This window comes from Pteronotus mesoamericanus, unplaced genomic scaffold, assembly GCF_021234165.1.
Source record: "Pteronotus mesoamericanus isolate MK-2021 breed Mesoamerican mustached bat unplaced genomic scaffold, CSHL_Meso_final contig_64, whole genome shotgun sequence".
Lineage (NCBI taxonomy): Eukaryota > Metazoa > Chordata > Mammalia > Chiroptera > Mormoopidae > Pteronotus > Pteronotus mesoamericanus.
Genome location: NW_026555224.1, coordinates 2,900,167 through 2,921,612, shown reverse-complemented (window position 1 = coordinate 2,921,612; position 21,446 = coordinate 2,900,167). Strand labels below are relative to the sequence as shown.

At 39.7% G+C, this 21,446-nt stretch overlaps 1 protein-coding gene across 2 annotated transcripts in view; it reads left to right on the top strand.

The window, feature by feature from the left end:
• Positions 1–21,446, top strand: part of PRKCB (protein kinase C beta) — a 313,522-nt gene that overhangs the window by 130,394 nt on the left and 161,682 nt on the right. For both annotated transcript variants that reach the window (XM_054580891.1, XM_054580890.1), the window contains exon 3: positions 11,242–11,324. In XM_054580891.1, the coding sequence (XP_054436866.1) occupies positions 11,242–11,324 (83 nt within the window). The remainder of the gene's footprint in view (positions 1–11,241; positions 11,325–21,446) is intronic.

Below are 21,446 nucleotides of genomic sequence, written 5' to 3'. Positions count from 1 at the left end.
CACTTTTCCACAAAACAAAGTGGAAAAAATGTTAAAATCACAATAGCATAAAAAGGAAGATCCTTCAGATAATACTTACTGAGAAATGTGTAGCACCTATTGAGAAAATGAAAGGCTTTTTTTAGGAGACGTAAAATAAGATTTTAACAAGGAGGCATCCTATTCCTGATAGAAAGACTCTTTATGAAAGTGTCACTTTTCTTAAATTTAATTTATAAATTTTAAGACAATTTCATTCAAAGTTCCAATAAATTTCTTGAGGCTGGTGATTAACTAAATATATTTCCAGTAAAAATTCCTTTGGTATTTTTAAAACCTTGATCAGCTGATTCCAAAGTTCACTTGGAACAATAAACATGCAGTGATTGCCAAGAAAATGTTGAAAATAAGGATAATGAGGGAGGACTTGCCCTGCCAAGACTAATATATTATAAAGCTGCTATAATTAAAACTTATATTGCTGTATTACAAGACAAATCAGTGGAACAGAAGGCACAGAGACAGACTCCAGTGTGTATGATTATTTAGCATATAATAATGTTGGCATTTGAAGTCAGTGGGGAAGGAATGAATTATTCAGTGAAAGATGCTGGAACAACTGATTATCTATTTGGAAAAACTCTAGCAAATTAGATTCCTATACTACATCGGATACCAAGAAATTACAGAGGATTAAAGAGTTTAAAATGCAAGTGATGCCATATAAAAGTTAAAAAAAGAATAATATTTATATGAAATTGGGGCATAAGGGGACTCTATTAAATTGTAGCTGGATTAAGTTTTCTTTGTCCAGTTTTATCTTTTAGTGGTCCGCAAGTTATACATAATCTTTCTATTCTTAATTTGTTCACACATATTCAGGCCGATAATGTCCTATGTGCATTTTCTTAATATCTGTAATCTCTTGGGGAATAAGACAAGACTCAGCATATTTCAGTTTTATATCTCTCTCCCACCCCCATTTCTTATGACTGAGGTTACCCCCTCCACTCTCCCTATATCTTTTTGTTTTCCTACCACTACTTTTTATACCTCTTTTATTCACTTCTTGATTTTTTTTTGTAGGGTCCATATGCTCTATACTTATTTTATACGAAGGGAAATTTCTAAGTTTCTGTACTCTGGAAATGTCTTTATTTTATACTTTTACTTGATGGGCTTTGTTTGAGGTTTTAAGGTCAAAATGAATTTTCCTAAACCTTTGAAGATATTGTTCTATCCTATTCTAGCATTCAAAACTGCTGAGGAGAAAAATTATGTTAAAATTATTTTTCTCCCTTGTTGGTAACCTTTCCCCTTCCTTTTTCCTCCCCCTGCTAGACTCTTTACAGTGATGTCTGAGCCTTAGTGTTCTTACCATATGTCTTTTTTTCATTCATACCTATTGACACTTGATAGTTTCTTTCAGTTTAATGACTCAAATTCTTCTTAATCCTTAGGGAATTTTTTTCTTCCATTTTATTTGATTATACCTTCTCTACCATTCTCTCTGCTTTTTTCCTGAATGTCCTTTTAGATGCATATTAGAATTTGTGGATCTATCCCAATACATGTTTTGTATCATTTTCTTTATTTTTCTTGCACTTTTTGCAGAATGTTGGAAAAATAATCCCTTAGTGATTTCTGGTTTGCTAAGTTCCTCTTTAGATGTGTGCATTCTGTTATCAGCCCCACTGTTGAGTTTCTCATTCTGGCAATCATGATTTTCATTCTCTGATCTGTTTCTCTTTAACTGTGTTGTTTCAAAGTAAGCTTATAGAAAGTAGGCTCATTTTCTTGATTATAACAAATATACTCATTGTAAAGATTTCTAACTATAGAAAAATATAAGTTTGAGCTGAGAGCTAATATTCACTGGCCTTTGTTAACCACTGCTCATGTATTTACTCAGTATTCACAGAGGGACCAGGCACACACCCACACACGCCACATTATTTGATACTAGCACCTTTATACAAAGTAACATCTTTATACAAAGCATGTATTACCTATAAATACAACAAATATTAAGATATAAAAGGGATAAAGTAAAAGAGAAAAGGAATTAGCCCCTTTGGAACAATTCTTGGTTCCCAATCATGAAAGTATTAAAATTTTTATATTATGGAATATTTCAAACATATAGAAAAGTACACAAATTATGATATTTAGAGAAGAAATCAAGATGGCAGAGGAGTGATTGGAAGTCACACTGACCTCCTCCCAGGACCAACCTGGAATTACAACTAAATTGTGGAGAAATCCACAATTTATAAAGGAAAATATTGACAATATTTACAATATTGACAAGCTTTTTAGATGTGTTGCAAATACTTTCCTATTCTATTACTTGTCCTTTAACTTTTTAACCTGAAACAAACAACTGAATAACATCGAGAGAAGAGCCTTATAACCTGGACAGACAGAAGAATTAGCTTTAGCACAACCTGACTGGTAAGGAGTACAGTAGAGACTTGAGAAGGTGGGTGGGGTGCCCATGGGCGGCAGCACCAGAAGGATATTGAAATGGCCAATTGGATCCCCCTGAGTAAAGCAGAGTCTAAAGCATAAGTGGGGATCTCTGGCCTACAGCACCAGAGCCCAAAAAGTACACAGATAACAGCCAGCTGAGAAAATTTCTGTCTGCCAGAGATAGGAGGCTAGAGATGCAAAGAACCATTTAAAGGGCCAGCACATAAATTTTTATTTGCAGCCACTTATCCTAGGCTCCAGCAAAGGCAGGGACAGAGTGGGCTAGAGATGCCTGAGGAGAGACTGGGGATGGAGGCTTTGGGGAGAGAACTGAGGGAGTAGTGGATAGGATCCCAGTGCTGAGTCATCCCCTAAATGGCAGCAGGCATCTTGCTTGGGCAGACCACTCCCCTGAGCAGCAGCACCATGAGAGGACCCTATAACTTCGCCCCCAGGGTTGTCTCTGAACCACCCTGTGGTGTCTCTAAGCCTAACTGCTGAGTGCAGAGTGAATAGATTAACAGCTGAAGGAAACAGCCATGGACAGTAGATTCCTGGAAGTCTTGAACAGACTGCCTAAGGTCAGACAGGGTAAACATCTGACATCATCAGAAGCAGATCCAGAAAGAAAAAACAATAGTCTCTGATCATAGAGGTTCATACCACAAAGCCAGGAAATCAAAACAGATCAATTTAAGAAGCAAAAGCAAAAAAGAAGAGTTTCACAAATAATTGGAAGACAAAGAAACACCCCCCAGTCGAAGGGAAAGGAGGAATCCCCAGAAAGAACTAAATGAAATAGAGGCAAGGAAACTATCAGATATTGAGTTCAAAACAACGGTTCTCAGGAAGCTCAATGAGCTCAGTGAGCTCAGAAAGAACTAACTACAGGGAAACTATGAGGAACTTGCTGCAAACTATATCAACATTAAGAAGGACATAGAAACTATCAGTAAGAGACAAGAAGAAATGAAGAATACAATTTCTGAATTGAAAAACACAGAAGGAATCAAAAGCAGGCTAGATGAAGCAGAGGAACTAATCAGTGAGCTGGAAGACAAGGTAGGAAAAAGCTCGCAGAAACAGCAAGAAAATGAAAAAAGATTCAAAAAGAATGAAGAGGCATTGAGGGAAATGCAGGACAACCTGAAAGGTGAATATATCCATATAATAGGGATGTCAAAAGGAGAAGAGGAGGAGGAAGGGATAAAGAACCTGTTTGAAAAAGTAATGATGGAAAACTGCCCCAATTGGAGGAAAGAAAAAGTCACACAAGTCCAGCACAGAGGGTCCCATTCAAAAGGAACCCAATGAGGCCCACTCCAAGACACATCATTATTAAAATGGCAAATATCAAAGACAAAGAGAGAATCCTAAAGGAAACAAGGGAGAAAGAGGTAGTAAAATATAAGGGAGACCTGATACGGCTAGAAGCTGACTTCTTGACAGAAACACTGCAAGCCAGAAGGGACTAGCAAGAAATATTCCAAGTCATGGAAAAGCAAAGGCCTGCAACCAAGAATGCTCTACCCAGCAAGGCTCTCAATTAAAATGGAAGGCAAAGTAAGGAGTTTCCCAGACAAAAGAAGGATAAAAGAGTACACCTCCACTAAACCAGCATTGCAAAATGCACTAAAGGGACTGCTTTAAGAAGATGAAGAAAGAGAATCTATGAATACCCAGTTCCTTTCACAGTCACCAATACTTGATATACCAGTGTTTTTAAATATGTATTAATCTGTGACAATGATGTTATTTTAATTGTTACTTTATTATTTGTTGAAAATAAACCTGTTTTTGTATATTTTTGCCTATTTCTATTATTTTTAAAAAGCTTTAAATGACTTTTTGGTATTCGTTATCCATTTTTTTGATTAAATGTTTGAAGATTTTTTTCCCTGAAAAACAAAAAAACTATTTACCCTTTTTAGATGTGTTGCAAATACTTTCCTATTCTATTACTTGTCCTTTAACTTTTTAAATATGTATATTACTGTACAGTCTTAAATGTTTAATATAGTCATATTGTCAATATTTTACTTTATAGCTTCTGGGTTTGAATATTTTACTTCAAAGAAAAATATTCAAAAGAAACGGTAAGAAAAATATTATTTTGTATTTTCTCCAAAAACTCCTTAGATTTTACATATTGATTTTTAACTCACCTGGGTATTTTTTGTATAATGTGTGAAATAACAGTCTCTATTTGTTTTATTTCAAGTAATAGTAGCCCATGCACATTATTTATTGAATAAGCCTTATTTTCCCCATTAATTTGAGATACCAATTTAATCATTTATCACATTGTTAGAAAGATATATACGTTTGTTTCTAGAATGCTCATTTTATTTCATTGATCTACTTGATTAATTCTGTGCTGGTGTCATGTTGTTTTAATTTCCGAGACTTTATAATAGATACAAATTTTTAAATATTAAAAAAATATATTTTATAGTATTTTAAATGGGTCTTGCCATTTAAAAAAATAAATAAAATCAAGCTGCATTTAAAAAAAGAAAGAAGGAACTCCTACCTTTTGCAACAACATGGGTGGAACTGGAGAATATTATGCTAAGTGAAATAAGCCAGTTGGTGAAAGACCAATACCATGTAATCTCAACTATAAGTGGAATCTATTCAACAAACTAAACTAAGGAACAGAATAAACCACAGGCAAGGAAACATGGAGCAGACTGAAAGAGACCAGAGAGGATGGGGAAGGAGGACAGTGGTGGAGAGAAGAAGAAGGAACTAAACAAAGAACATGTATGAATGACCCATGGACATGGACAACAGAGTGGGAATTGACTGTGGGGAAGGGGGGTGGGGTAGGATGGGTGGAGGAGGTCAAAGGGAGAAAAATTGAGACAACTGTAATGGAATAAACATGATTTAAAAATAGAGAAAGAAAAAAGTTACATTAAAGAAAAGTACACAAATTTATATCATGGGTCTGCATGTGTCTGTAATCCAGGTTACATAATGATCGGTCATGACTTCATTTTTTCCATCTATAACCCTCCCCTTTCTATCCATTTTTTGTCTTATTGAATTATATTGAACTAAATTATATTCATAAAGATTTCGAGCACATCCTCAAAGATAAGGATTCTTTAATAAAAAATAACCACAATACCATTGTCATACCCTCAAATTATAATTCCCTAATATCAATAAAAACTCTTTCATATCATCAAAGTGAGTTATAATTATTTCCCTGACATTATCTCACAATTTTTTGAACCAGTTGTTGATTTTAATTAGGATCCAAAGTCCACATAATTGCGATTAGTTGATATGTTTCTTAAATCTCTTTGAATATGTAAGTTTCTCCTCTGCCTCTACTTTTTTCTTGCAGTTTTTATAAAAATAAATAGCTCATTTATTTTTATTTACTTTAAATAATTTTTATCTCTCAATTATAATTGACATACAATATTATATTAGCTTCAGATGTATACCCCAATGGTTAGACATTTATATGACTTATTAAGTGATTATCCTGATAAATCTTGTACCTGACACCATACATAGTTATTAGAATATTATTGACTATATTCCCTATGCTGTAGTTTACATCCCCATGACTATTCTGTAACTACCAGTTTGTACTTAATCTCCACACTTATTTCACCCATCCCCCCAATCCTCCTCCTATCTGGCAACTGTGAAAATGTTCTCTGCATCTATGAGTCTGTTTCTGTACTGCTTGTTTGTTTACTTTGTTTTTTGGATTCAATTGTTGATAGATATGTATTTATTGCCATTTTATTATTCATATTTTTTATCTTTTTTTTCTTATTCTTCTTAAAGGAGACCCTTTAATGTTTCATGTAATACTGGTTTGATGGTGATGAACTCTTTTAGCTTTTTCTTGTCTGGGAAGCTCTTTATATGTCTTCAATTCTACATGATCTCTTTGCTGAGTAGAGTGATCTTGGTTTTAGGTGCTTGCTTTTCTTCTCTTTTATTTTTTATTTTTAATCCTCACCTGAGGATATGTTCATTGATTTTAGAGAGAGAGAGGAAGGCAGGGAGACCCTGAGGAACGGTCGGGGGAGAGAGAGAGAGAGACAGACATTGATGTGAGAGAGAATCATTGATCTGTTGCCTCTTGTATGTGCCCTGACCAGGGATTGAACTTGCACCCTAGGAATGTGTCCTGACTGGGAATTGAACCCACAAGCCGTTTGGTATACGGGATGATGCTTCAACCAACCAGGCCATCAGCCAGGGCTGTAGGTCCTTGCATTTCATCACTTTGAATATTTCGCCAGCAAGCCCCTTCTGACCTGCAGAGTTTCTGTTGAGAAATAGCTGCTTTTAAGGTTCTCTCTTTTTCTTTAACCTTTGGCATTTTAATTGATGTGTCTTGGTGTGGACCTCTTTGGGCTCATATTGTTTGGGATTCTCTGCACTTCCTGAACCTGTATGTCTCCTTCACCAGGTTAGGGAAGTTTTCCATCAATATTTTTTTACATAGGTTTTTAATTTCTTTCTCTTTTCCTTCTGGCACCCCCATGATGCAAATGCTGTTATGCTTGAAGTTGTCCCAGAGTCTCCTTATACTATCCTCATTTTTTTTTTGGATTCTTTTTTCTTTGTGCTGTCCTGATTGGTTATTTTCTGCTTCCTTATCTTCCAAATCTCTGATTGCATTCTCTGCTTCACTTATTCCAGTGTTGATTACCTGTAACATTCATTTTAGCTACTGTTTTGTTCATTTCTGAGTAGTTCTTTTTTTATGTTTTCTCGTTCAGTTTTTATAGTTCCTATGTCTTTGTTGAAGTTCTCACTAAGTTCATCTATTCTTCCCCTAAGTTCATTGAACATCCTTACTACCAGTATTTTGAACTCTGCATCTAGTAGATTGTTTGCCTTCATTTTGTTTAGTTCTTTTCTGGAGTTTTGTCCTGTTCTTTAATTTGGGACATGTTTCTTTGTCTCCTCGTTTGGCAACCTTCCTGTATTTGTTTCTATGTATTGGGTAGAGCTGCTATGTCTCCTGGGCTTGGGAGAGTGACTTTAGTCCAGTAGCTGTCCTGTAGGGTTCAGTGGCACAGCCTTATTGTTCACCTGTGCTTGTCATTCCAGGTGCACCTCCTGTTGTAGTTGAGCCTTGATTGCTGTAAGCATGTCTGTGGGAGGGATTTAACCCCAGGCCAATTGGCTGCAAGGACTTAGGGCCCACCCAATGGAGAAGGACTTACTTTAGCAGGACTCTGGTACCTGCTGAGTCTACCCCTTGAATGCATTGCTTGTGAGGCAGTTGGGTGGTGCTTCAGGATGGTCTGAAGTAGTCCACCAGGTGTGCTGGTTCTGGGACCTCCTGGGAGGTGCAGGACAAGGTCAGCTGCTGTCTGTGCCCTTCCCAGGGCCAACTGGCATGAGGTAAAAAGTGATCTGCAATTGGTTACTACTTGTGCTGGGCTTGGAGGTGCCCAGGCGAAGCCAAACTGAACCAAATGAATTCTCTGCTAGCAATGGGCCTGGGGTCACTTAGTGAGAAGTACAGGGCACACTGAGGCCAGATGCTGTTTGTTTGAGAAATTTTAGGCAAGACTAAAAGCATGAACCAAGGGAGGCCATTTGTGTGGAAAAGCTGCAATTAGAGAAGTCAGCATTTGTTCTGCCTCTCATGACCAGAACCAATGACTGGAGACAAGGATTGAATCTTTATGAGTGCTTTACTCAGATGCCAGTGATCTGAGAAGACAGCGGGTTATGTACCCTAAAAACCGTCTCAAGCTGACCTTTTTATAAAGAGAAGAAAATGATGTGACGGGTTTGGAAAAAGGGTTAATTAGGTAAGAGTTACAGTTAGGGGGTGATATTCTTAGTATTTTTTATCTGGTGATCAACAATTCTTTATCTCTATCTTGGAGGTTCCCTCCTTGGAAGCCAATGGCTCAGATACCATCTTGATTACTTGTAGGCCCCCTGGGGCACAAAGTTGAATTGCTTTTCAAACTCCTGGAGTTATGTAGGTCAGACATTCCAGTTCCTGGAATAACAGCTTTCCACATGCATTAATCACTTAAGCCTACCAACTATAACTAAGGCTAAAGTCTTTAACTCTTTAGTTCCTCTTTAAAAGCCACTGGAAACAGTTTGGGTGGGCCCACAAGTTGGGTGGGATAGCGTCTCAGGGAATCACCACAGCTAGGTGAGCAGTGATAGCTAGGTTGATGGAATCTCAGATATGGTATCTGCCTGCTAAGTTCATGGGTAGGAGGGCCCGTCAAAGGAATGATGGCCTCTGCCAGCATTTCTGTCTGGAAGAAGCCGACCCTGTAGTTTTTGGCGTGATGCCAGACAATTTATTTCCTCCCTGTATGTCCCTGGTGCCTTTTTAGCTGCTGCCCCAGCACTGGAGTACAGAGCCAATGAGTCTGAGTCTGTGTGTGGGCTCTCTAAGAGGAATGCCAGGGACTCTGGAAACCTCAGTCTCACTCAGTCACAGCTCCGCTGTTTTTGTGGCCAGAAGTTATGGGGATTTCTCCTCCTTGCACTGGAACTCTGGGCTGGAAGGCATGGTTTGGGCCTGGGACCCCTAGCTCCTCAGAGGGGATCTCTGCAGCAGCCAAGATATCCCGCTCGATTTTTGTCCACCACGGGTGTAGGACTAGCTCATTCTGAATCTCTATCCCTCCTACCAGTCTTAATGTGGTTTCTTTCTTTCTTTCCTATTTGTTTATTTATTTATTTATTTACTTATTTATTTCTCACTTGAGGATATGTTTCTATTGATTTTAGAGAGAGGGAAAGGGAGGGAGGGAGTGAGGGAAGAAGGACTCTCTCTCTCTCTCTCTAATGTGAGAGAGAAACACTGATCTGTTGCCTCTTGTACGTACCCTGACCAGGGATTGAACTCATGGTATGTGCCCTGACTGGGAATGAAGATGCAGCCTTTTAATGCATGGGATGATACTCCAACCAGCTGAGCCACATCTTCTTTATATCCTTAATTGCAGGACTTCTCTTCAGCTAGATTTTTGGCAGTTCTGAATGACAGTTGTTCTGTAGTGTAGTTGTAATTTTGATGTGGTCGTGAGAGGATGTGAGTACTGCATTTACCTACCTGCCATCTTACTGGAAGCTGCAGTATTTTTGTTTTAATTTTTGTTGTTGTTTTCTTTTTTGAGCAGTTTTAGGTTTGCAGAAAATTTAATTAGAAAGTATAGAGTTCCAGTATTACTCTCTTAACCCCATTCCCATCCCAGTCAATATCGATGCATTATTGTTAACTGAAAACCTTTGTTTATATCAAGGGTTCACTCTTTATGTTGTACATTTTATAAATATATACTGTAAAAGTCTCTCCAATCCTCTTGCAGTTTATTTGTTGAAGAAACTATTTGGTTATCTTGCAGTTTTCCACTTTCTTATGCATTTTTCCCCTCATTGCCTTACTATGGTGTCATTTAATATGTGCCTCTGTTACTTGTATTTTCTGTAGATTGGAAGTTGGATTAAAATGCTTGAATTGATTCAGGTTTGATTATTTTGGCAAGAGTGCTACGTAGGTGGTGAGTCCTTTGCAGTACTGCCTCCAGGAGGCAGGTGGTGTGTTTTTGTGATGTTCACAGCCACTGAGGATTGCTGTCTAGACCCATCATACCACTAGGGGCTGCTTTGAGGTTTCCTGCACCGTTTTCATTTACTGTGACCTTTAGAAAGATACTGTTTCAGGTGCACAGCAAAGGGGTTAGACAGCCACATACTTTACAAAGTGTTTCCCTGATATTTCCTGTACGTGTCTGGCACCACAGATAGTTATTACGATATTGTTGACTACATTCCCTGTACTGTACTTTACATCCCAGTGACTGTTTTGTCTGCCAATCTGTACTGCTTAATCCCGTCACTGTTTTCACTTAGTCCCCCAATCTCCCTCCTCTCTGGCAACCATCAGTGCACATGAAACTAATACAAAATAATATTGAATTAAACTCTTATTGAAAAATAAAATGAAAAGAAAAGAAGGATGCTGTTCCTGCTCTGTGTCAACTGTCCTCCAGGAACCCATAATCTAGAGTTTGTTTAAGGTGATCTGAACAACAAAAGTGTAGAAGAAGATTTTGAACAAAAAAATCAGTTTTATTTGGTATACATTCTCTGACTGTCCCTTTAACCAAGTGAAACAGTCCCCAAGTTGTATGGCCATGTCTAGATACACTTAACTTAAACAAATTCAAATACAGTATAAGTATGAATGTATTTGGTTGCAAACTACTGATGTAACAATGTAAACATTGCAGCTTATTTATTCCACTTTTCCACTTACTGGACGTTGCTCTTGGGTAAGGTGGGGGCGTGGGTCTGTCTTTCCTGTTCATTCTGTTTCTCTGTGCTCTTCATTTTATCTACATGTCTCAGACTGTGATTCTAGTGTTTAAGTATACATATTTCTTATGCATTATCAATCTAAACACAAGCCAACTACTTCACCGGGTGCCCAGTCTAAGAAACAACATTCTGTTCCAAAACAGGGCAACTTAAGTGAACTTTGAGGGAGTATAGTTTTGAGTACATGTGATCTTTGGAACCCTAGTTACTTGAGAAACTTAACTAGTTTGCAAGATGGAACATTGGTATATCCAAGAGTTTGACTTCAACTAAGGACACACATAGAAGCTGAAGGCATTGTTTATCTTGGTATAAAACCTTTAGTTGTTGTGAAGTCCGGGTTCTAACAATCTTTTTCTCCCCTTTTCTCTCCTCCTCCTCTACACTTTCCTTCTTCCTTTCCTCCTTCCTTTCCTCCTACTTTTGTTTTCTCTTTTGCAGTCTGCTGTTTTGTTGTGCACAAGCGTTGCCATGAATTTGTCACTTTTTCCTGCCCAGGCGCTGACAAGGGTCCAGCCTCTGATGTAAGTAACACACACTGGTCACTTCTCTCTGTCTACAATCAGTGCATCCTTTTGGGTAAATGTGAGTGAGAATCCAGAAATGAAAAAGTTTGGGTGGTCTCATTCCAAGGCATGCAGTGGTCCTTGTAGCCTCTGAAACATTTTTCATTTTAATGGAAAAAAGAAAATACATTTTGAGGAGGGAGAATTATCATGCAGGAAACCAGCTGGTTCTCCTACTATGATTTTGCTAAATGTCTTTAAAAATTTTTTAAGTTAAATTTACTGAGGTGACATTGATTGATGAGATTATATAAGTTTCCTAAATGTCTTCTCATCTTGACAGCTGAGACATGGAGAGTGGTGGGCAGGGGCTAAATTGTTATCACTACCAGGAAGAGGTTGTTAGAATAATACCTTCCCATGAATGCACTTTATAGCTCTTTGTTAGGGAATTCTTGATACCAGGGCCCAAGAATTAGGAGGAAATGAATTTTACCCTGTTACTATGCATCCCCCAGTATGACTACTGTGGGTGGGACAAGGGATGCTTCTTGGTAAAACAGGCAAATAATTTCCGTTTTACTCATTATGAATTTATTTTAACATGGATTGGAAAAATGTATCTAGTAGTGGTTTTTGCATTTAGGGTAAGGATGTAAAATTTCTTACCTAAATAAAGGCATTTAGGATAAACCAAAAAAATATATAAGGAAACTATTAAGTGAATGCTGGAATGGACACTATGAGGTTATGGCAAAACTCTTGGTATGAGTTTGTCGGAAGTTTGGGGTACATGTTGATTGTCTACCCGACAGCCACTCCTGACTCTCAGTCTCTTCTTTCTGGCAGAGACCCTCTTTCATGCTAGAAGTTGAAAATGCCTGGTAACTAGCTTTCCCATGCTCCTGTGTAGCCTGTGAGTGAGCATGTGACCGAGTTCTGCTCAGTGGGACTTGAGCAGAAGCCTGGGAATAGCTTTTAGGAAAGACTTTCCTTTCTGATAATACATATCTTTCTTTGTCCTGCCTGAGGTTGTAACAGCCCTTTTGGGACAGTGAGGGAGACATGCTGACCATGGCAGAGTGGAAGAGTTGGCAGAACCAGAGTCACTGTTGACATGATCAGCTGCTGAGCCTATTCTGAGTTTACTTTGCCAGAGTACGTGAGATGGGAAACTGGGTAACAGGACTTAGTCAAGTGTCGCTGTTTGAGGTGTTCTTTTCCATGCAGCTGAAACTTTCCTAGGAGGACTTTGCACCATGTACCCTCTTCAATTGCCTGGTAATGACTATGTTCAGGAACCCTATGTGCAGCTGTCACCCTAGTCTTATTTTGTTCCTGTTTTGGTTCATCTTCTTGGAATGTTCTACAAGGATTTTGTCCATTACTGGCTCCATTCTTATCCACTTAGACTTGATAGCTGCCCTCAGAGTGGTGACTACTTTGTGTCATTGAATTTGTTTGACTCTTGCTGACCTTTTATGAATGGTCATTTGCCATGTCCTTGCAAGTCAGGGGCATATCTGTTGCCACAGCAACACGAACACTCTGGAGCTCATGCCACAGTTACTTTGCTTGGAAACTAGTACTTGGGGTTGAGTACTCCAAGCAACACAGAACCAGCACAGTCCTTACCGGCCTGTGTGCAGAGGTGAAGACAGGACCGTTTGCCATGTTCTCTCAGGTCATACTTTTCAGCCTTTTGAGTGCAATTCCTCCTCTCATCCATATGAAAACAAGCAGGGAAGTTTGGGGGACAGCCTGGCTCTGCATATCCTTGCAGACAGAGGCTGAGTGCTCAAGGAGCAGCCAAGAGGATGGTGTTTCCCCGACCCTGTCTGTACAGGGCAGGCAAAAGTAGGTTTACAGTGTGAGTACATGAAACAGTTTACTCTTGTATTATTATTTATTAATTATTGTATTGTTTTCCACATGAGCAACTGTAAACCTACTTTGCCCCATCCTATATTTGTTGACTTTTGCTGTCGCCTAAGATAAAAACTCAACTTTAACAGGTTTATGTGAAAAGGGAAATTCTGGTCCCTGAAACTGAAAAGCATCAGACCACTGAATCAGGGTGCAGAATTGAGGTCCTCAGGAATCTTTCTCCATGTCTTGGCTCAGTCTTGGTTTCAGTTTTGGGAAGATGTTTTTGCCACGGAGCTTGATGGCTGCAGCACTGTTAGCCGTATATAGTATCATGGCTGCAGCTCCAGTGAGAAGAGCTAACATCATTGGACCCCAGGTCACATGTAGCCAGAAGGATGGTTATACGATTGGCCAGACCTAGACATGTACCTGCTTCTGCAAAGGGGGACCCGTGTACTTACCCCATAATTTGAGAGTAGGGGAGAGGTGGTCCCAAAGAAGGAAACTAGGGAATAAATATTAAATCACAGACCATGGAGCCAGCATTTTCAGGTGCAAATATGTGTGACCTTTGGGAAATCACTTAAATCTCTTTGTGCCTTAGATTCCACAGCTGAAAATGGATAAAATAATAGCACCTCCCTTAAAGCATTGTTATGAGTATCCATTGTGTAATAAATATCTGTAAAAGCCCCAAGTACAGTGTCTGGTACCTGGTGAGAGCTATTTATGTGAAGATGGTGATAATGATAATGAATAACAGTGACTACATATTGGACAGGAAGTGAAGGACATATGTCTGTGGAGTAAGTCTGAAGAATGAGCAGGTTCTCTTCCTGCCACCTGGCAGGCCTTCCCAGCAGTTGTAGGCTCCATAAACGGTAGGAGACCCCTTACTCTATGAATGGAGCTGTGCGGCTGTCCTTTGCCTTGGGCATGGGGAGAGCAAGGATGCACCCCCTGCAGCCAGCATGTATGGGATTTGGCAGCGTACCTGGGATGATCTTGTCTCTGGACTCAGTTCCAGAAGGTTTCTTGGCACCAAGGATGATGAATTAGTCCAGACAACTGAATTAGCTTCACAGTTCATCTGCCCATCGTTGGAGGCATGATTAAAGACTTGTCCACACCTGCTCCCCAACATGGCTGGGCCCTTTTTTGGCTGCCTCTGAGGCTCATGAAGGTTTGGAGAGTGCCCTCCTCCTGGGTGACCTTGGAGGAGCTGTGGGCAGGCTCATGGAGCAGTAAAGCACAGTCTCCATCTGTGAAAAAGGAACGTGCTGGGTTCTATCCTCCACCCTCTGCTAGTCCATGCCCATTATGAACTAGGGAATGCGCTGGATATTAGAACTCCGTCTTCTACAGATTGTTAGTCCATGAACTGGGAACTGTCCCAGTGAACTGAACTACTGACCCAGTAGACATATGGGCACCCACCGTCATGGGAAGACCTCCAATGGCAGAGTTCCTGGCTGGTACTTCTGGTCACCTGCAGGTATCCTCCTGCTTCTTGGTCTTTTCCTTGGTTGGGAACTCAACTCTACTTTCGTGGACCATTTCAAGTATTATGTATGGACATTATAGTTACCGTCACTTACAATGCTGACCATATACACAACCTCTTGAGAGAGCTTCTCAGAACAAGAAAGAGGAATTGTCTCTGAGGGCTGGGACTAGGGTGAATCCAATGAGGTACTTGCCCTGGGCACAAAATTTAAAGAGTTCTCACCTGTGTCTGTGGATACCTGTGGCTGGATGATCTACGATGGCCCTACTCACATAACTGGCAGTGAGCAAGTGGTTGGCCTGGAAGCCTTGCTTCTCTTCCATGTGGCCTTCATCAGCTCTGGTTTGTTCACATTGTAGTTTCAGTGTTCCAAGAAGAGCAAAAAAGCATGTCCCAATGCATAAGTGCTTTTTTAGCCTATACATCGTCTTTGACGATGTCCCATTGGATAAAGTAGTCTGTTGGCCAAGCTCAGATGGTAGAGAAACAGACTTCACTCTTCATGGATGGGGGAGAATCTCTGGTAAATCTGCTGCAGATCTTGTTGACTCAAAAGGCCACTGACAGCAGGATCTCGGGAGACCATCACACTGGACTTCATAAAGGACCCACAGGTCTTGGTGTCATTCAGAAGGGCACACAGATGGCCTCATCAAGAAGGCACACCTCATTTATCTCCTGCCCCAGGTCCTTGGTTGACCTAGCCACTTCCAGCTACAAATGGGAAGTTAGGCAATTTACTAATCATGCTCAAAGATGATGGTGGGTATGGACTTTACTAATCATGCTCAAAGATGATGATGGGTATGGACTACTCTGGAGTCAGACTCAGGTTCAGGGCTGACTCTGCCACTAGGGCACCTAGGGGGCCCCACTTTCCTCTCTGTGGCTCAGTTTCCTTATTTATAAGTTGGAATATTAGTACCAACCACATAAGTTTGTTGTAATAATGTTCTAATTCTTAAAATGAAACAGAGTAAATAAATAAATAAATAAATGGATCAACAAGCAAAAGGATTAAAAACCCATAGCATGAAAGTGCTGAGCACAGTGCCTGTCACTTAGTAAACCCTTGATACAAGCAGCTAATGGCACTTCAGTTGCTCCACCTATCTCCCTAAAAATGAATGTACTGATAATTCTCTGCCTCACCCTACTCAGAGCATGCTTGTACAGGTAATCGCTTTACCCTAAACCTCAGATTCTGTGGTGCAATGCTAAGACAAGAACCTGGACTTTGGGGCCAGAGAACTTGCTCTCAGATTCCAGCATTGCCATTTACTGCTCCAGTGATCTTGGGAAAATAATTAGTTTTGTGACACTCAGTTTATGTCTTTATAGTGGGGGAAATAATACCTAAATCATACTTTTTTTGGTGGGTATCCCATGAGAGACTGATGGAGCTACATCTAGAATAGTGGCTGGCACAAAGAAGTCACTCAATAAATGGTTTCTAAATTATTATTAATACCTGGAGGAGTCTCTCTTAGCTCCAGGAAGGCTAGGGGTTACCCTCTGACCTGGCAATGAATAATAGCCAATAATAATATTTATTGCACTGGTTGGGCCGTGGGTTTGATTGTCAGGGCATATGCCTAGGTTGCAGGTTTGATCCCAGGTCAGGGATGTACAGCAGGCAACCAATTGATGTTTCTCTCTCACATTGATTTTTTTTCCCTTCTTTCTCTAAAAATCAATAAACATATTCTTGGGTTATGATTTATATCTATCTATCTATCTATCTATCTATCTATAGAGAGAGAGAGAGAAATATTTATTGTGTGGGGTCTCTGTGCCAGGCGGTACAAAAGGATTCTTTAGCAGGGTATCTAAAACTACTTTCTTCAAAATTTTATGGTCTTGGAAATAATTTATTTATAATTGAAACACTGAGTAAAATCCACTGTCAGTGAATGCCCTGTGCCCTCCAGATTCCATTACTGAGTCAGGTTAGTCGGCAGTAATAGGCATTCATGTTGAGTGTGCCATTTGCATTTCTCAATCAAATCATACTTAATGAAGAAATATTTAAAAATGCTAAAGTGTGCATTAAAGATTGAAAATTTAATAGAGGGAAAATTAAAGGAAATTTAGGAGGACTATGTTATATTTATATATTAAAAGACATGTAGATAAATGCTAATGTGTTTGAAAATCTGGTAGAAATAGATGGTTTTCTAGGGAATTTTAAATTGCCAGTTATGTCTGAAGAAGAAATTGAAAATAAGAATAGGGGAATAACCAAAAGAGAAATGAGAATGTTGCCCAAGAAATATTTCTTCTCCCAAAGCCCCAGCCAAAAAAGCTTCATGGGGAAATTTTTTTAAGCTCTAGAGGAATGGATTTTTGTTCATTTTAAATGGTATTGGATGATGGAGAAAAAGTAAAGCTTCATGATTTTTTAAATTGAAAGTGAGTGAAATCCAAGTCAGATTAACAATAGAAAAAGAGACTGGCTCATGGAAAGGACATTGGGGATTGAATGTGAGCTTCAGGGACAAGGGCCTCAGACACTGGAACTGAGGCTCTAACACCAGCAAGGTGCTTTCTCACTGTTGGTTGTATCAGCTGGCTTTGCTGTGTAACAGACCATCCCAAAATTTAGCGGCTTAAAGGAGCAATCATTTATTATTTCTCATGGTTCTGTGTGCTGCTTGGGTGATTCTTCTGACCTGTGCCTGTTTATCCAGTCTCTCCTGGGCTCTGCCGTGTGTCCTGGTTAGCTACTGACTTGGCTGGTGCTGGGATCTGGTACCTCTTCTAGTGGGGGAGGGTGGGTGTCCTCATAGCACCAAGCAATTCTTCGACATCTTTGGGTGTCCTGTAATTCAATTCAATTCTGACACTGTCTACCTGCAGATAACATCAGATTCCACGGGTAAGGGTTCAGTCCCTCCACTCCGTCAGATGCCCATTACAAGCCCAGATACCTGTGCTTTTGATTGATCAGCTATAAATTAAAGGTCCCAACTACTCCCTCCAACTCAGGATATCAATTCCAAGTCTAAGGGTGTCACCTGAACTTCTGATGGACTGGCTATGAATCAGAGGTTCTCATGACCTTATCCTTGGGTTTGATTAATTTGCAAGAGCAGCTCACAGAACTCAGGAAACCCATTTACTTACGAGGTTACCAGTATATTATGAAAGAACATAACTCAGAACAGCCAGATGGGAGAGATGTATAAGGCAAGGTATATGGGAAGGGGCAAAGAGCTTCCACATTCTCTCCAGGTACTGCTCTCCCCACACCTCCATGGGTCCACCAATCCAGAAGCTCTCCAGATGCTGTCCTCTGGGGTTTTTATGGTGGTTTCATCACATCAGCACAATTTATTTAAATTATTGGTCATTGGTGATTGAACTCAATCTTTAGGCCCTCTCCACTCCACAGGTCAGGGATGGGACTGAAACTTCCAACCCTGTAGTCACCTGGTTGATTGCTCTGACAACCAGCCCCATCAAAGTGTACTTTCTAAAAGTAACATCATTAACGTGACCAAAGACACCTTTATCACTGTTACCAAAGGAAATCCCAAGGGTTTTAGGAGCTCTGTGCCAGAAATGAGATGAAAACCAAACATCTATTTCTTATTATTAACCACAGTATCACAGTCTCCTAGAATAGCCTCCCTAGTATGACTGACATTTGGCAGGCTGTTGGCACTTCAGTTCTCCTTGTGGTCTCTTTTCCTCTACTAGGCTACCTGAAGCTCATCAATATACTGGTCTCAGGGTGGCAAGTACAGCAAGAGAGGGAAATCCCCAAAGTCCAGGTGTTTTTTAAGCCTTTATTTGTGTGTCACTGGTTATGGCCTAGACCAGACACAGGGGTGGAGAAATAGATTCCACCTCTGGAAGGGAGGAGCTACAAAGTCACATTGCAAAGATGCATACGGGAATGGGAGGAATGTCTCAGCTCCCACACTGGTCATCACCCACTGTGCCAGCTGTTTTGTTAGCCTTTCGAGAACCACTCTGCTTTTTCCTTTTGAGACTGGCCTGCGTGTAAGGACTACATCAGTTGGGATTGCCTGACTTCTGGTTGGGCTCTAGGGGAGACACTAATAGGAGATTGGAGGGTGAGAAGAGGGAGCCCAGGGAATATACCATGGAGTCATCTTGGTTCCACCCTCTGACTGAAGGTCACTTCCTCCAAAGGCAGGCATCTCTACAGTCCTCTCCCTTTGGGTCCCATGGACCACTCTCTTCCCTTGTCCCTTTGCTCTTCTAGCCCCTAGTTCCTGGTTTCCCTACACCATGCCCATACCTCTGTAAATAGTCCTTCCATGGAAACTTTCTTAAATTCTTAGTTTGAGTGTGCCTTCTGTTTCCTGCTGGGACTCTGATTTGTTCTTGCCTCATTTGCTTCTGCTGTAAACAAGATGTACCTGCAAATATGTCTATCAATGTGGTTATTGTCGACCCTTTGGAAAGATAAATATCCTAGTGGTAGAAATGGGCTTCTTACTCCCCTCTTTATCGAGACTGAACCTTTATCATTTATCAGGCCTGGATCATGCAGCATTCTTATCTCAGAGATCAGTGCATGTTATAAGAAGAGGGATGGAAAACTTTGATGAGCTGATAAGATCAATATCTACCACAGTTTATTATTGTAAGCTAACTTGACCACAGACATCAGCATAACCTAATAAAGTTGGCATAAAAAAGTAAACTATAGTAAACTATGCACCTAGATCAGCGATTTTCATCTTTTTCCATCTCATGGCACACCTAAACAAATTACTAAAATTCTGTGGCACAGCAAAAACCATACTATATTTTTTTGGAGATCTGACAAAAAAATATCAGTATAATTTTGATTCATTCACATCAGATGGCTATCGTTGTGTTGGCTGTTCTCATTTTCTTTTTAAACCTGACAGACTAAGGGAAAAGAAATCAGTGCCTCTTGTCTAAATAGTCAGGTATTGCATGTTTTAAAAATTCTTGTGGCACACTGGCAGAAAGTTGCTGATCTAGATGAACAATTCCTAAATAAAATATTTAATACTATTTAATCATTGGCATAGATATTTAGTTTAAATACTTTATTTTTTAATGTGAAGGAAACAACTCAGATAAAAGTAACAAAGAAAATTTTAATCAATGTAACACAATAAAGGAATGAAGACAGAAATAAACCAGCGAGGAACAATGAAATCTGGAAAGTATAAATTAAGATGGTAAAAATGATAGTCAAGTATCTGTTGCCTAATGTAGATGAGTTAGAATTCTCTACTAAGAGAGGCAAAGACTACCAGATTGGATAAACAATGTATAGTTCCAGGCAAAGTTTAAGAGGAACTTAGAACATAGGTTAAAAATAAAAGGGACAAAGATATACCTCAAAACACACATAAATATAAAACACGGTCTTAGTAATAATACCAAAAGAAATGGGACTAAAACCAAAAGTATACACAGTTGGAAGGGGAAGAAAAATGCACTCTAAAATATTACTGGTGAGTGTGCAAATTAGTGTAATCTTTTTGAAAACAAAATTACTAATACATATCAAAAGCCTTAATGACCTTTTTGACCAGATAATTCCTAAACCTAATCCTTTTTTGACTTAAGAATTACAACTTAGGAATTTTTGCTGAGGAATTATTTAAGTGTATGTGCATTTATTTAGCTAAAGTGGTATTCATTGCATCAGTATTCATACTAGTAAAAATTTGGAAACAACCTGAATGCTGCCAATCAGAGCTTCTGTCAGTAAAATGTATCCATCTGATGGGGTGCTGTGCAGTGATTAAAATGTCACAGTGTCTAGGGTGGTGGAAATGTCTAGATCTTGATTGGGATGGTGCCTGTACAGGTGCACACATTTTTCAAAACTCATGAAATTGCTCTACCACACTGGTGGTTCTTTGGCTAATTAGTGTTGCTTGGTTGCATGCTCCAGAAACCTCCTTTGCTTAGCTTAAATTAGGAAGGAATTTGTTGGAAAGGGTATGATGAACTCCAGAGAACTGGAGGAAAACCGAATCACCACACCAGCTATATCTGATGTGGGTTCTTATGCTGCTTTGGTCCAAAATTCAAATTCCAGGAGAGAGATGATTTGGCTGACCCCTGGTCAGCTAACCAATCCTTGGTTGGATTTTTAAGTTGTTCCCTCCAAGACTAAACACAGTGGGAGTGTGTTGGATTTTTGAAGGGGAATTGGGGCACCCCTACCAAAGAGGAAGGAAAGAGGTTGAACAGATCAATACAGCACATGTGCACTGCAATTTCTAAATACTCCTTTTCAAAATGAAGACAGATTGACTGCTTAAGAATTATTTGGGTGGTCTGCTAAAAACAGACCTCATCTGAAGAGAAACAGACAAGGGCCTGGGAATCTGTATTTTAAGGTCCTTTAGGTAATTCTGATGGGTGGCTGAGTTTGGAAACCAACGTAAGGCAAAGCTGTGTAGTGGCTCTTAATTAAACTAGAATGGTTGGGTTTGAATTCCAGGTGTGCCACCAACTAGCTGAATAATCTTGGGCTAGTTACCTGCTCTTTCTGCCTCAGTTTTCTCAACTGTCAAAATAGGATAAAATAGCAAGCACCCTCCTCAGTGGGGTCAGGTGAGGATTAAATGAATCAATCCACTGGAAAGGCTTTGTGCTTTGCTTGGCACATAGTATGTGCTGACTCATATTATTACCACCAATGGTCCTTTCAAGTCTTAGAGTGTAAGTTTCCAAAATCGAGCCTTATCTTTGGTACAGCACGAGTCCATCTTGCTTGCCACAGAATGGAAAGACAG